The sequence below is a fragment of the Paramisgurnus dabryanus genome, chromosome 19 (assembly GCF_030506205.2).
Source record: "Paramisgurnus dabryanus chromosome 19, PD_genome_1.1, whole genome shotgun sequence".
Classification (NCBI taxonomy): Eukaryota; Metazoa; Chordata; class Actinopteri; order Cypriniformes; family Cobitidae; genus Paramisgurnus; species Paramisgurnus dabryanus.
Window position 1 is genome coordinate 8,639,039 of NC_133355.1, and position 17,239 is coordinate 8,656,277.

At 37.8% G+C, this 17,239-nt stretch overlaps 2 protein-coding genes across 2 annotated transcripts in view; both read right to left on the bottom strand.

Annotated features, from left to right (window-relative positions):
* Positions 1-10,413, bottom strand: part of celf3a (cugbp, Elav-like family member 3a) — a 70,355-nt gene extending 59,942 nt beyond the window's left edge. The window contains exon 1 of the mRNA XM_065287773.1: positions 10,221-10,413. Within this exon, the coding sequence (XP_065143845.1) occupies positions 10,221-10,413 (193 nt within the window). The remainder of the gene's footprint in view (positions 1-10,220) is intronic.
* A 679-nt stretch (positions 10,414-11,092) lies between these two features.
* Positions 11,093-16,132, bottom strand: ciarta (circadian associated repressor of transcription a). The gene is made up of 6 exons (XM_065287795.2): positions 15,916-16,132; positions 14,589-14,911; positions 13,693-13,768; positions 13,528-13,606; positions 13,241-13,400; positions 11,093-13,112 (listed from the first exon to the last, which is right to left on the bottom strand). Exons 2-6 carry the CDS (start codon positions 14,907-14,909, stop codon positions 12,651-12,653), a joined length of 1,098 nt encoding a protein of 365 aa, XP_065143867.1. The 5' UTR covers positions 14,910-14,911; positions 15,916-16,132; the 3' UTR covers positions 11,093-12,650.
* Positions 16,133-17,239: the final 1,107 nt, after the last annotated feature.

Sequence of the window (17,239 nt, forward strand, 5' to 3'; positions counted from 1 at the left end):
ATTAATAGGCTATATACATAGTATTGTATATATTGAGTTTGATAAAAGGGGTCATCAAATTACTTCATATATCAGTGCAAAAACATCAAGTGTTTTCGTGGTGCTTTGACAAACAGTGTCAGCTTTGTTTATGGCAAAGAAAGTTTGGGGTGGTTAGATTAATGAACTATAATGTGAAAGTAATATTAATGTTTAATAAATCAAAGTATTGTGTTGTGTCACACATTATTAGTTCTTTGTCACATGTATAGTATACAATTTTTTGTCGGTGGATAATGATTCCCCTTTTCACCAGCTACCACCACAAGTAAATTTCAGATCTATGGGAAACACTGAATGAGGCTTGTAACATTTGGCATCGTCGTGTCATTTTTATTATGTAAATTAAGTGAGCAAAAGCAGTATCGGCTCCAAATATTGGCTCAAGAAAATCGGCAGCATGCACGGTCATTGGCTAAGGCTGATGATGAAACAAAAATCGGTATCAGCATTGGCACAAAAAAAAAAAATGCATATTGGTCAATCCCTATTACAAACGTTCCTCAAAATATATTTTTCCGTGTTCATCAAAACAAGGTTTGTAACAACATGAGAGTGAGTAAATGATGACAGAATTTTTTTGGGGGTGAACTATCCCTTTAACACGGCAGTTTATACAAGTGCCCATGTTGGATTAATGCACAGAATATAAACATGTATTTTATAATTTTCAAGCTGTCATTCTATTTTTCTTATACGAGTCATGCACATTCCTGTTTGATAATCCATGATTAACAGAAAACCCGACCCGTTATCCGACATCAGCATCAATTTAATCCATACCCGCCCGTTTGATATAAAGACCGCGACCCGGCCGCAACGCAAATCACGCAGTAAGTAGAAACCTGTAACGTTTCTTCAGACAGAATGTAAACAGAAATAAGCACAGGGCCATGATTGTACAAATATCTTAGCATTTAATGTGAAACTTTAAATGTTAAGATTGTCGGCAGATTGACAGGTGAGTGGTCAGCAGGAGTTTGCACCTTAAATAACCTTAAATCATGGTCAAACAGATAAAAGTAAAACAACATGCAAAACTGTAAATGGCGTAAATTTGTTTACACTCACAATAACAACAAAACATTGTGCTTTTAAAATTATTTTAAAAAAAAGTCGGTTTTGGAACGCGTCACAAAATAACAAACTCATATATGCTAGGCTACTTTTTTATTCATTTTGTTAATTTGCTAATTATTTAAATAAAAAATTTGTGTAGGCTCATTTATTTTATTTTTTACCAAACATAGACATAATCATCATATTCTATTGATTTAATGCTTTTTGCACTTGAAATTAATCCCTTGGGGAAAATTAGGCTAGATTTATTTATTTTTAAATGAGTGAACAACGCGAATCAAGGAATGAATTTATTTCTCTATTTAAGGGGCTTTTTACACCTGGTCACTTCATGCGTTTTCTCTGATCGGATAGCTATTCGATCATAAAAATGGGTGTAAATGCCCTCCGAAAAGTTTTCGAGACGGATTAAAATCCGATCGCTCAAACCACTTCAAGAGGTGGTCTGGGACACATTTCTGGTTGATGAAAACACATCTGTCAGCAAATAACTCCTCCCAAACGCAAACACGTCACCCGGAAGTTAGCCGGCAAAGAGGCAAACAAACAAATGTGACATGCTAATTGCTAAACGGAGCAAAGGCAGCGGGTAAAAAAGCTTTCTAGAACCAATAAAAGAGTCCCATGACAAACTCGAATGACATTAATAGAGATCGACCGATATATATCTGTTTTCCGATATTTTCCCCGATATTTGAGCATTTTCCGATGATCGGATATCGGTTTTGTAATATCGGATTGACCGATAAACGAGAGAATTGAGAATTGCGCGCCGGACGCATCCTGAGGAGAGGAGCTCACAGCAGCAGAAGCAGCGTGCACAGCACATATGACGGCGGAGTGACGCGACTTCATTAAAAGGTCTTTGAGTATACTTACTTTGCATATGAGGCATTTATAACACATCTTATTTGTGCATTAATGTGTGTTATGTTAAATAAGTTGATATATTAAAAGCAATGTATGCAGCTTGTCCAAGATTAGAGACGAACTCACAGAGTCACGCAGGCTGATCCATAAAATCCGGTCCCAATAACGACGTAGTTTTGCATGAATAAAACAGCCCTGAATTAATTCTTTGTGGAATTAAAACCGCTAAATTAAATTCGTTTTTCTGTTATTTATGCTTATCATTAGCATCCTAAAATCACGTTCATATTGCTGTTCACTTACCGGGGTTGAAGGCTAAAGCACAGCCACATTCTTTAACAAGATTTACCCTAAGTTATATTAACATTTCCCAGATAGACATTATTTTGCTAAAATATCTAAATAAATGTCTGTGGATATTAATTCATTATTTATTACCTCCGCAAGCGGTCACAGTTTGATACAGTTAATGCGCGAGTAAATGCATAGATAAACAGCGCTGTCAACAGCCATTTCATAAGCTATAACAACAAAATATTAATTATTCTGACATCAAATAACATTACCAGTTAAGAAATTCTGTGATATATAAGCCGTTTTGATTGTTACTTTCCTGAATGTAGTATTGCAGTCAGTGATATTATTTGTAAAATCTCTTTGCTAACTACTGGTTGGATTGCTGAAGGCTCAGGTTGCTGGTCAAAACAACGATATTATATCCCAAAAAAGAGACTTAATCAACCTGTTTTACTCTATAAACTATGTATAACAAGCAGCCAACTCTGCTATACTTTTCTCTCTCTCCCGCTCCGTAACCTGGCAACCGGAGCGCGAACTTTGGATCAGTCCATTTCTGACGAAGTGATAGGGGTGTTTGGAATGGTCCATGTATTGGGAATATAGTTTCTACATGATTCATTAAATTAATATTATTCTTCACTCTTTCAGACCTCTCTATTTATGACTTTGTATGCAAAGAGGAAGTGATTGTGATGATGATGATTATTATTATTATTATTATTATAAGGGTTTGTTCAGTTCAGTAGTTTTGTAGTAATAATGTCAAAAACAGAAGTATAACAGTAAATAAAAATCGGTTCAGCATATCGGTTATCGGGCACATAAGCATTCAAATATTTGTTATCGGCATCGGTTTAAAAAAATGAGTATCGGTCGATCTCTAGACATTAAACAAAGAAACAAAACTTTGAAAGAGAGTTTTGTGAACCCTTTTCCCCGTCATGCTACTCTGTACTGCGTGCTCCAACTCATGCCGAGCAAGGAGACGCACATCCCCTGCCCAACATACAGTATAACATACAGTTAGGCCTGCCTTTTGTTGCATAAACGTCATCTTAAAGGGATACTTCACCGATTTAGCATTCAGCTTTGTATCTGTAGAAACCCGGCAGTATTACTGAATGACCATGTTTCCCTCCCTCATTTCCCCCTGAGAGGAGAGATATCTGCATTTTGGTTCTGCAAAAAAGTCCTCCGATGATGCAAAAATCGTCATATTACATCATCGGAGGACTTTTTTGCAGAACCAAAATGCAGATATCTCTCCTCTCAGGGGGAAATGAGGGAGGGAAACATGGTCATTCAGTAATACTGCCGGGTTTCTACAGATACAAAGCTGAATGCTAAATCGGTGAAGTATCCCTTTAAGTGTAATTACATTTTGTGCGGAATTTTAGAAGATCGGATTCATATCCGTTTTGCCAAGAAGCATTTATGTGGCCAAATGTAAATGTAACAGTTTTAACGAATCAGACAGCTATCCGATCAGAGAAAACACATGAAGTGGGTGACCAGGTGTAAAAAGCCCTATTTTTTAAGTCGCACCAATTGAGAAATTAGGTCGCACTAGAGTCTAGAACCCTGTAATAATTAACCAAGTACTGCCAGTATCACTGCAACAAAAATCACATGTATACTTATATTCTTTCATACGCGGAGACATGCGCACATGGACACAACCGTGAGAAAGTGGGTTAAGGTGTTTACATGCCACGCGAAATCAACGTAATGAGCAAAAAACTACCTGTGCCGATCGGTTTTTGCTTACGCTGTTTATGGGCTTTCCCCGATTAAAGAAAACCGCTTTACGCGTTTACATGACCCCACGTGTTATCAGTTTATTAAGCATAATCGGCGTAAGACTGTGCATGTAAACGCACTCACTGTTTTTGTATAATGTAACACATTTTGATCTTTGTTTTGCTGAAACAGAGCTTTAAAGCTTTGCCAGAAACTGAAAAAGTGGAAAAATCTTAAAGTACTAGGGCTGTGTATCGCCAACAATTCCCCGATACGATACGTATCCCGATACAAGGGTCCCGATAAGATGCGCATCACGATACAAGACTATTTTGAATTACATTTTTGTTCAGAATTTAGTAACATTATTATTATTATTATTATTTGTTTATTGTACATTGAATAAGCAGTGTTGTAACAGTTGTGTTTTTGCCATTCATTTATTAGCTATTAGAAATATTTAAACTCCCAGAGTTAGTACTTAACTTATGTTTTTTTAAAAGCAGTTTTACAAAGATGGTGCCTTACTCTTGTCTCTCATTATTCTACATCTATGAATATATCTATAAACATGCAGTCAGACTTAATACTATTTAATAGAAATCAGATTATTAATGTGACAGTTATAGTTTGAAGTAGCTCTGTATCTCTTCTCTAGATGTACACTTTTCACATGCAAATCTTTGTCGTGTTTCTTCTCAAATGCGTTAGTACTGTTTTATAAGAGCATGGCTAATAAAGCCCTTTGCAGTAGTATAGGCTAAGATATCTGCGCTTTCATACTGAACTCATTGACTTTAATGCGCGCGGGAGAGAGAGAGCGCGAGTACGCGGTTCACTATGCAGACACGTGCACCAGCGAGACAGACACGCAAAGTGAAAGTATACCCCGCCACCTTTAACTCTACGTAGGCTACTCCGCGGGACACATGCATCCTTTCCATATGGATCACGGATCAACAGCAATTCGTCACATTACTTTCAAAAGTACATCCGAATCGATACGGAAGGTGCTGTATCGATGCGCGCATCGTCAGGCGTCCATGACGATGTATCGTCGTATCGATATTTTGAACACAGCACTAGAAAGTACCCCGTGTCAATTTTTCTAACCAAACTCACTTGAACATACATCACATCAAACTTTAAAGAAGGTTTTAAAAGCAGCGCTCCTTTTTGTTATCACTTCATTCATTTGTTACAATGCACACAAGAATCAACACAAAGATTTTCAAAAAAATGCAGGATTTGATACATAATATCTGTCTTCTCTTTTTTGGTCTATTGTAGAACAGCTGTCAACAACTTTTGTCCACAAAAGCACTACAAATGCACTAGATTGCACCTAAAAAATGCACGCCACTGACCTTTTGATTTCATGTAGTTACATGTCACAATATTACAATACAAAGCAGTAAATCTCAAAAATAAATAAAATAAGAACTGAACACATACTATTGGTGCTCCGATTGATTGATTATTATCAGCCACTTAAATTTAAAGAAGCTTGATCGGCGGTCTCTGTAAAGGCCAATCAGAAGAGCCGATCTTGTGCAAAACTCGGATAAGAGCTGTTAAGCTAAATGTTTTCAACCGTCATGCGGCACCATGCAGATGATTGACAGGTCTATGACAACAAAATTCCGTAAGAGTGAGCCGTAACCATACATACAGAGCAATGGGATTTTGTCATTGGCTAATCCTCTCTGTCTGCACAGCTCTGCATGAAGTCAAACACGTCGGCTACAAACTTGACTACATTTACCAGTCACAACAATGTGCAAAGTAGGGGTGGGCAATACAGCCTCAAAATTAGGGCGCACTCACATTATCCAAACCAAACCAAGCCCCAGCGCGATTGTCACCCCTCCCTACTCCCCCAGATGCACGCACTCACACTGTACTTCTTATCGATCCGAGTCCGGGCGCGCTTTCGTCATTAAGATGCGATTGTTTTGAAAAAAGCAGGAAGTAAAGCTCTCTCTTAACACTGGAACCCACCGTAATGATAAGTCTGTGCGAATCAAAAGGTTTTTACGGAGGCAGCTGAAGGTGAGTGGTCGCGCAGCTGACATCTTCACCTTTTGAATCGCGCTCAGGCGCGATTGCGCTCACACCACAGCCTTCCGCGCCTGAGCCCAAGTGAACCGCGCTCCGGCCCACCTCTGCAACCCGGCCGTGGCGCGAAAAACCAATTCGCGCCCGGGCGCGGAACAGAGCGATCACACTAGTCAAACAAACCAGGCTTTGGGGGTCAAACGCGCCCGAGCGCGGTTTGGTTTGGACAGTGTGAGTGCGCCCTAAAATGATATATTTTTTACGAATATTTGCTGTAATGATATTTATGACTGTATTTAAAAAAAAATTGGAAAAGGAAGGGCATTTTCCCATCCAATAAGCTGTCATTGATGACAGACTAGCTAATTCAAAGTATAAATCCATTGTCATAAGGTGATAGAAGCAGCATTAAAGTGCAATAGCAGTGACATGATCACACAGCATGAGTCAAATATAAACAAAGTACAAACTAGAGATGAAACGGTATGAACATTTTACATCACTATGACGCTACCACAGATTTTCTACTGGTTTCAATCCCAACAGATCCCAGTAACTCAAGTCACTAGCTAACAATTTCAAAATTGATTTTACATGTAAGTGCACTTTTGTTCTCATAAACATCAAATTAGGGATGCACCGATACCGATACTGGTATCGGCCTCGATACCACATTTTCTAAAGTACTCTTACTTGTTAAAAGTCCGCCGATACCAGGGATCGATACCACGGTCTGAGAAATGTCTATGTTTGAGCGGCGTGCAAGGGGTTAATGCCTCTTATGTTGTCTAAAGAGGCAGAGTTTATAACAAACTGGAAAACTAGTCCCTTGTTTTTTTGTTAAATTATATGACTAAAGCTGTTACCTGTAAATTTAAATCATGTTTTTTATTAAGTACTCGGTATCGGTATCGGCAAGTACTGAAATGCAAGTATTATTATTACTCTCCGGAGCACTAAACACTCCGGTGTTTTTTTAAAAACTTCAACTAATATGTAACAATGAGAACAACCATATGAAGATGTTATAAAAATGTGCATAGCATTTTAGTCTTAAGCAAGCACACAGATTCTGCAGTCTACATGTGCAAATCGATTTTTAGAGGGAAAAGTGTAGCGTTCAAATATCTGTAGCACTCAAAAATCTACCTGGATGTTTTTTTAAGAGTATAATTCATTCTAGGTGTGTGACTAAACATTTTCTGAACATTACTGGGCAGTTTCCCAAACAGGGATTAGATTAATCCTGGACTAGACCTTAGTTATTTCAGAACATTTGGGTAGTTTTTATAAACATACTTTACAAAAAACATTACAGGTGTGCAAGACAAGACAATGGCACTGATGTGCTAAGATATGTCAGTGCAAGATGTTTTTTACTTAAAGCAGCCCAAACATGCATTTTAGTCTGGGAATAATGGCGCTTTTCCATTGCATAGTACCCCACGGTTTAGTTTAGTTTGGGTCGGGTCAGCTCACCTCACTTTGGCGTGGTTAGCTTTTCCATCGAGTTTAGTATCACTTCGGAGTGGGAGGGATTATAGGCGTGTTGTTATATTTACGCTGCCTACTGCTGTGACATCAAACACGTGAGAGCCTTATTGTACATTCCCATACATTCATTTATTTCTCAGTCTGCCACAAAATTAAAATTGGCCACCACAAATAGATGTTTGCACATCATGTTAATAACTACCTCTGTCTCACATGACAGTTTCTGTTCAAACACCCGACCCGTGGCGTAAATCGACGGCGCTCCGCTGAGCCTCATTCAAGTTGCATTTAAGCATATATAATGCGGATGTGCACGTCGCGAATGTGCCGCCACAAACTGCAAGTCTGGAAAAAACTGTTATGGTGTCCCGGATTCTCAACCTGTGGATGTTTTTCATTGCTAAAAGGGTGTTTGGAAACTTATAGCAGAACACAGATAACAACATGTTTGCTTGAGACAGCGCAAGCTAGCAGAGTAAGCTAAAGCTAATATTTACATTATAGCGATGACGTGACGATTCTCTCAGACCAATCAGTGATCTACAGTGTTTTCGCGTCATGTTTGGTATCAGCTCGGGTGGCTTGGAACCCCAACCGAGGTGGTACGAAAAAAAGTATCGGGTACATCGTAATGCACCCAATTGAAAAGCTCCCAAAAGAAAGCTGACCCGACCCAAACTAAACCAAACCAAACCGTGGGGTACTATGCAATGGAAAAGCGCCATAAGATAAGCCCTGTCCGGGAAACCGCTCCTAGATCACAGAAATCTCATTTCAGTAACCTAACTCTAAACATAATAATGTATCTAAACAAATTTACTCTTTTTATCATATGGCAAGGCCTTTCAAAGTTTGTCTATGACATGCAGACAGTAAAATGTTGTTTTTGGGATCTCTTTAAAACTGAGTACAGAGCATGCAACCATTCACACAACTGCAGTACAGCTTGAAACTACTGGCACTGTCCAGATAATATGCAAAACTCAAATAGTATAATCAGCTGGGACCGGACATATGCATCTTAGATGGCTTTAGGGTGAATAAACCATGGGGTAATTTTCATGTTTGGCTGAACTATCCCTTTAATAGATTCTGCCAACAAACCTGTATTTCAGAATGGCCTGAGGCCAGGATTAAGCAGATTTGAACCTAAAATATTTAATGAACATATAATACGTGCCGAGAGCATTCGGTTAATATCGTTCTCTTTTTTGCCGGATGTAGCATTTAGCAGCTTTTGCATCTGAGCTCCTCATGTTTTTTTAAAAAAAAGACACTTCTAACAAGAATAGCTGCGTGAGGTGAAACTAAAGAGTTAATCAACAAATTAAACAAGCCTTTTCTAATATGATGCATTCAACGTGATATTCATCATATATAGCATACATACACAATACAAATGTAGACTTTAGCCTGGATTTTAGAATATTTAATAAGGCTGAATAGTAGCTAAAACCCAGCGTAGGGCATACACCCAACTTTTATGCCCAGCTGGTGCAATTGGCAGAAGTACACAGCGGTCAATAACAGCACAAGTAATAAAAACGCAGCTAAATTTACATGACACTTTGGATCTTGACAAGCATTTTCAACCTAAAGCATCTTGCATGATAAAACAGCAACAACATTGGATAATGCAAAGTCAATCATTCTGAGGCTAAACCTGTCAGGATACACTAGTCATGCTAATGTACTGTATTCTAATATAATGATTACAGGTGTTAAAGGGATCATGAGCACCATTCACTTCCATAGTAGAAAAAAAGAATACTATGGAAGTGAATGGGGCTCATGAAGAGTTTGGTTAAAAACATTCTTCAAAATATCTCCTTTCATGTTCAAAAAATAATAATATTCAGATTTGTAACAACATAAGGGTGAGTAAATGATGACAGAATTTTCATATTTGGTTAAAAGATCCTTTTCAAATTAAGAGTTCCAGCACAGATAAATACTCAAATAAACATACTTTTAGATAACAAAAACAAGTAGGAGAATTTGGATGATGAATACATAACACGAACACTTCCTCCCCCAAATACTCCAAACAAGTATACTATTTAGTATAAGACATCGTTTAATTTTCAGCTTTACACTATTGAGCTGCCTACCAGACAATGTTTCTGGACACTGAGTCTGTGCCAAATGTCCAAAAACGCTAATGACCAAACGTAACTTTTTTTGACCAAAAGTAACCTATGATGATGTCCACAAAATCTACACGCGCTGCGCACGACACCCAAAACTGCTACAGCATCGCGCATGATGTCCAAACCTGCCTTCCCTCAAAACGATTCTGACTCGTAATGTTCCCTCGATGTCCCAAACTGGTGCTGACTACGACATGTCAACGACACCCAAATATGATGCCTACATCGGCAGCGTATTAAGTTTGAGACACGACCTACATTCTGACCCGATAAGGGACAGATTAAGTTAGCAGTTTGCTAACAAACACAACAACTGTCAAGTTATCTAAAGAAGGCAAACTACTGATTTGCAATAACCTCCATGGCACTCAATCACACAAACGTCACACACGGCCACTGTGAAGTTGCAAGAGAATCAGACTTCAGCGCACAGCAGGTGCCAGATCACACCTGAGCTCAGATTAGCATGCTAACGTGCTACATACTCACATTTGCGCAGCCACTTGATCCAGTAGCGTACGATCACACTGTGAAATTTCTTGTTCTCGATGCACCAGACGGATAGTCCCTGAATAGACTCCATGGTGTTGTTTACAGTCTGAAAACGACGGTCTAAAGTAGACTCCAAGGCCGGCGATGAGCCACTGTTGCGGCCGCTAGCGCCTGCACTTCCAGCCGCCATTTTTCCAGCAATGCAGGTTGCTGCTGCGCGGCGCCCTCTACAGGTTCTTGCGTTGATACTGCAAAACCATGGAGGCATCTGTTCACAATGAACTCCCACACAGAAGATACAGAAAAGCTAACAGAAATTATAACAGCTAGACACAGAATAAAGTAATTTTGTATACTGTATATATACATTACTGTTCAAAGGTTTAGGGTCACGTGATTGAAATTTGTTTTTATGATTTCGATTTGGATGCGTGTCTCTAAATGTTTGAAATTAGTTTAATTGTGCCAGTATATTAATTTCTTTCATTACAAAACAAAAACATTTTAACATTATTTTCATAAAATGACATAATATTGAAGAGAAAACAAACAGATAGGTAAATCCAAGTAGTTAGGTAGGTAGACTCAGATTTACTTTATTACATAACTTCGAAACATCCAGCAGGGGTCAGACATGGACCTTATACACAGTCCACTATTTGACTGCTGGTATGGTGTAGATCAGCTAGCCTGGTTAAGGTTAAAACCAGACCATTCTCAGTAGTAACTTGCAGAGCAAATCTAAATTCGCCGGAAGTTGTCTGGATTTTCCCAGGCTAGATATCAGCCAGTCAGCTGATAAAATCACGCTATTATTACAACTAGTAAATTTTCTTTTATTAGATACATAAAGAAATATAAACATGATGTGCAGTCCATAAGAAACATTTAATATTAAAAAGTGAAACACATTGATAAAAAAACATTGATATTAGAGAAGACATTTACAAAAAACAAATGAACGAACAAACAAGAACCAGTATAAAAACGATGCTTCACTGGCTGACGTGTCCTGAAAAAACGTTAGCATCACATGAAGCTTTCTTAAACAGAATTCAACATTAATCCCAAATACATTTTCTTAAAGGAAAACACCACAGTTTTTCAATATTTCACTATGTTCTTACCTCAACTTAGTCGAATTAATATATACCCATCTTTTTTCAATCTGTGCACTTTTAATCTTTGTACAGCGCCTCGTGAATGTGAATTTACGGTAAAACATGTTTGGTGGCTTCATTCCTGTTTGGAGCCATAGGAATTAATGGGGCTAGGCTAAATGCTAACAGATTCAAAAAGCGCAGTAGAAAGATTAAAAGTGCACGCACTGAAAAACTGTGGTGTTTTCCTTTTAAGCATTTCCCTTTTAAAAACCAATCTCTATGATGAGATTCCAACAATATACTCATATAAATATATTGATCTCATACATCTGCACAACGATTGACTTTACTATACAAGTCTCATTCCCACAAGTTTATCATTGCTCTTGCAGTCTTCATGACACTTACTAAATACTGTCCTTTAACTCGCCTCAAAATTCCACAAATAGCTTAATAAAAATGTAATCTTTGTTGCAGTGTGATCTTTACAGTGTGTAAAACCCAACATATTCATTAACCTAAACAGATAACTCTTAAGAGAGCAGTAAATATAATAATGCTCAGATTTACAAAACTTACAAAATTTTAAATGAATGCGAGTAAAACCAAAGCAACTGTGCAAGTGTCTTATTGTCCAAGTATTATGGAAGTTGAACATGGAAGCAATACAATACAAATGTGCAAACTGTTTTTGGCAAATGTTTACAAATAATGACCATTTGCTCTTTAAATCAGACATTATGCATCCAAGTATGACAATGTTTGATGTTCCCGAGATAACTTCTTAATAAATAAACAATATTATCCAAATTCAGTCCACAATCCTGACTTTAATGGGTCATTTTAAGGCTGTTCAGGTGAATTCACTGGCTTCAAGTAATGACCCAATAAATAAAACTGCCTTGAAAATATCATCCAACCCAATGCATTTTCAATTCATCGTGTGTTCAGTGTTTTTTCGTTCAAGTGAAAGAACGTTCACGTATATTTCGACTCGTGATTTGTTCAGGCTTCAGGACGTACGTTGCATACGTCTGTCTTTCCGTTTGTATGTTTAATACACGAGAGCTATTGCGGCAGTCTGTTATTATACAAGGCAGTGTAGAAGAGTGTAGCTGTGCATGTCAGCGCACAACTTAAGCATATACTGCAAGACACTGTACTGGACTTTCAGGACGTGTACGATCTTAACAGTTTTAAAAAAGATACGTTTAAGTTTAAATAAAAAAAATCTTAACATTTAAAAAAAACATTTCCTGACATCAACAGGAAAAAAATGCTAATTCAATTCATTCATTCCCTTAGGCACAGAAATTCCTTAATGCTATGTGCTTGACATTGCTGTGGGATAAGATTTGCTATTAACTTGTCTTTCTGGCCCCTCCCCTTTCACAGATTTACTGTGGCCCTGTGTTGCAATCGCTTCTTCTTTGTTACCCATCTCTAATTCTACTTGCGAGTCGGAAATAAGAGTCGTGGAGGAGACCGAACAGTCTTGCATACCCAAATGGCTGCCATCTCTGGCTGTGTGTGGAATTACAAGCAGAGACAATTTTCCCGGTGTTCCTGTAGCAGAGGTCATGTTTAAAGAGTCTGTCTTTCTGCTGTTTTCTATGAGTTCTTTTTGGTTTGCACACGTTGCATTGTCGTCTTCAAGGTCGATGGTTTCAGAGGCGCTCAGCCACGAGCTGCTGTCACTGAGGGTTTGTCCTCGTTCCTCTTCGTGAAAACGTTTGCTGCTTGATGAACTTTGGGAGTCGGAGTCTGTCCAGCTTAATCTGCGTTTCTAAATGATTAAGATAATATGGTGCACTTTAGAGGAATGACAAGAGCTCACTTGAACTTTAAATTACAAACATCATTTCAGATTATATTTTTTGGTCTTAAAAGAATACATGCATATCAGTTGCTTACCTTCACAGGAATATGTAACTGGTCTTGATTCCAGCGTGGTGGTACGCTTGCAATAGGACTGTGGAGTGAAGAGGTTTCATCACGATGCTGAATTATCACCTGAGGGAACCAAACCTTCAACATCACCTCCACCTGTAGAAGAGTCCCCATATACTTCTCCCTATTGTGGTACAACACAAAGACATTTAATTAAAAATAATATTTATATTTATATTTATATATTTATATTTAATGCAACAGTTTGAAATATTCTAAGTTCAATTCAACGTTCAATTCAAATTACATACCCAAGGTCAGGTCTCTGCAAAACCCCCAGAATCTTTCGCAGTCTATCCATGGCAGTACTCTGCTGAAATGTGCTCAAACCTGCAAATAATGTAAATTAAAATTCAGAAATTACTTCAAGTAATGTGTAAAACAAACCAAAAAATACATTAATAGCCACACCTTACCTTTTTCAAATCGACCCGTTTTTAATCCATTTAACAGCTCCAAAAGAGGCCTGATATACCCACACAATTCTGAACACTGTAAAGACAACAAGTGTTTATCAATACGACAGTCGTAAAAATTTGAAAACAACAGACTGATTAAGGCACAGAAACAATCCAAAGTGCAATGTTAAGCAAATTGTTTTAAAAGGCACATATTATGAAAAATCCACTTTTACGAGATGTTTGGACATAAATGTGTGTGTGTTGGCATTGTTTGAACACAGTAACCCTACAATAAAAAAACACCCACTCCTTTTTTTTGATTCCCATTAAACCAAAGCAGCCTCATTAGACATGCCATTTGATTCTCTCGTTAATGTGACATCACATTGATAAAGCCCCACCCACGGCCACTGACTGACTGGTTAATTTTACCCAAAAGGTTTTCTAAATGGGTCTGTTAGCATGCTAATGCGGAGAAAAAAAAAACTATTGTCCCAGACAGGGATCAGATCTATTTTAACTAAAAGCAAAAATCTTTTGCGAAAATCACGTAAAATGCTGGCGCTGGCTGTCAACTTTTAAAAAAAAACGCTAGCAGGGAAAGAGTTCATTATATTGAGTTCAAACAATGACATTGTGAAAATATGTGGAAAAATATGAGAAATATACGCATGATCTATTTAAGCATGGTTTACCAGACTTGAACTATGGTACAGTTACAACATTTCCGGTCTGATGCCTTCATGTGTATGAATAGAAGTCAATAGAACAAAGTGTAGTGTGACGCTCCTGCCCGTCTTCGCAGATCCAGATAAACGCATATTGTTGCAAGACATTTTTCAGAAACGCAAAAGATAAAACTTCTAGGTAAACGGTTTATGCAGCAGAAGACATTTTCAATCCAGACTTACTTTGCGAGCAAACCTCAAATCTCCCTCTGTAGGAATCCTTTTAGGTGATGCTGAGGTCTGACCGATGTAAGCTGGAGATCCAGTCCGACCATTTTCAACACTAACGCCTCTCTGGTTCACAAACGTTAGAGGTGATCCAGAAGTTCGACTGTTGTCTTTGCCCAACGCGCATGGTTTGGAATCGGGCACACTTCCGGGACCCTCCGAAAAGAACACCTCAGATTCATCTTCTGTCTGGTCATTCTCACTATACAGGTGGCTGGATGTGGAGGAGAGGGAGTCTTGCACTTGCCATATGGAAGGGCTTACCGGTGACAGCATTACTGAGATGCACCAAAATAAAAAGAAAATGGGGTTATTTGACAGATAAAAGCCAGATTTAACTGATCACACCAAGTGATTTCTCACAAGATACAGTTAGTGTAAAAAATAAACGACTGAGAATATAATGGAGGACAATTTGTACAGAGTGTCAGGCACTGAATGAACAGCCGGTATTAGAAAAGCGTGTGTGAAACATGAAAGATTGATGGAGGAACTCATGATACATTCCAACACTGAACAGCAGAGGCAGATCACTAAAATATCACTACTATAATAATCTTGTTTAAATAGAAAAATATATATATCACACAATCCAGAAGAACAGCACGTGAAAGATTAAATAATCAAATACAAGCCGCCTCTCAAAAATATAGTGAGCTGTTACCTAGACAGAATTTTTGGCTATTTTTTTTTAGGTAACGGACGTCCCCTAAAACGCCTCCTGTTTAGGTAAGGAGCAATGTTTTGAAACAAAGCCAGTGTAGTATTTCAAATCCGGACATTTAGAGAGATAAACAAATGACTGTTTTCTAGGGCACGTGACTCATAAAACAGGCTGTACTATTAATACAAATTAACTTTAACCAGATGTAACTGGATAGGGTTGTTGTTACAGAGGAGGAAAGACATAAACGTTTAAGGACGAATAATTGTGTGTTGACTAGCTCGTGAACCATATAACGTTATAGGCGCGTGTGACGCACGATCTTTTAAATTTCCACATTACTCTAATGTCACATTACTTAAACTTAACAACAGATCAAATGTAAATAACAAAAGCTGAAAAGGGAAAACAAACCAAAACGCAATACACGTTCTGCTCGGATTTTACTGTCAGTTTGTGAAAAAATTTATTTCCCGGATTGGTTTATTTAACACATGGATTGACAAATCAAATTGGTTATTCATGCAAAACACACACACACGATTTGTTTAATGCCAAACATAATGCACTTTGGAGTACAAAATAAAAATACAGAAGGAATTCTGTACGTTTTCTTACCTTGTTGGTGAATCGTTTTCTGGGTCGGTACCACTGCCCAGCTACACTATTAAGTCCTTGACGCACTATTCGTACACCCAAAACTATTTTTCTACACTTTTATCCTTACAAAGATTGTGTGCCGACGTCGTGTTCGTATAAACTAAAGCCTTTGGGAAATTTCTGCACTTATATGCTCTTCCTTTCTTCAACCGCGTCACTCTACAGCGAGGGACAACATGTGAGTCGCTTGATCGCTACACGTGCTGGACAATGGCCAAAACAAGGCTGAACTCCCATTGGGTAAAAGAAACAGGTGCAATCGCTGATTGGTCAGAATGCAGAACCAATCTTGAGATGTATGCGCCGTGATTGGTCGGAATCGTCTGTTTGCTTGCCCCCTCCCTTTGCACGTGGCACTCGTGTGGAGAAGCTGCTACTACGGCAGTCTGAATTAGAACACAGCACATGCATGCGTATTGTTAAACTAGAGGAGGAGTTTGTACCTGGGAACGTTTGTGGAGCACATTAAGTACTTTCATCGTTTCACTTTACATACCTGCAGTTCTTAGAACAGACATATGAGACTAAAGCTAGATTTATTCTGTTAAAGCTGGAAGAAACTTTCAAAACAGTTTAACCAAGCTTAGATTTAATTTATGTGTATTTTCATAGCACTTTTCTCAATTTTGCATTGTTGCAAAGAAGCTTTACAAAATACATTTTAGAACAAATAATAAATGCATAAAACAAAGATATAATATAAAATGAAAATTATGAAATATATCAAATATGTGGTATTATTGCAATTGTTATTCGATTTTATTATTGGTAATGATGATGATGGCATATTTATAGTATTATGTCTACAGTATTTGACTGACAAAAGGAAAGGTTCAGCTGAGGACACTAGGCGTTATTAGATCACTTTCATTCAAAACAGATGAGCATGACTCCCCATGGTCAGCAAAACTGTCAAGCAGTATTGTTCACAGTGATACACATTAAACATTCATTTAACAATTTACAGTATGGTAGTTGTTAACATTAGTAAATGCATTAGCTACAAATGAACAATATATATTTTTAGCATTTATTAATCTTGTTAATGTTAGCTAATATCAATGCATTGATTATGTTAGTTCATCATGCAGTAACTCTTGTTAACGTTACAGCTTTTGATTTTGTATTAGTAAATGCTGAAATGAACATAAGCTAAGATTAATAAATACCTTAATGTATAACAACTTTCTGTTTAGACAAGTTATATATATTATCTGAAGTAAACTCCCATTAAAACAACAGGCCTTTATTTACACTAAACCTTAATTACTGAGCCAACAAC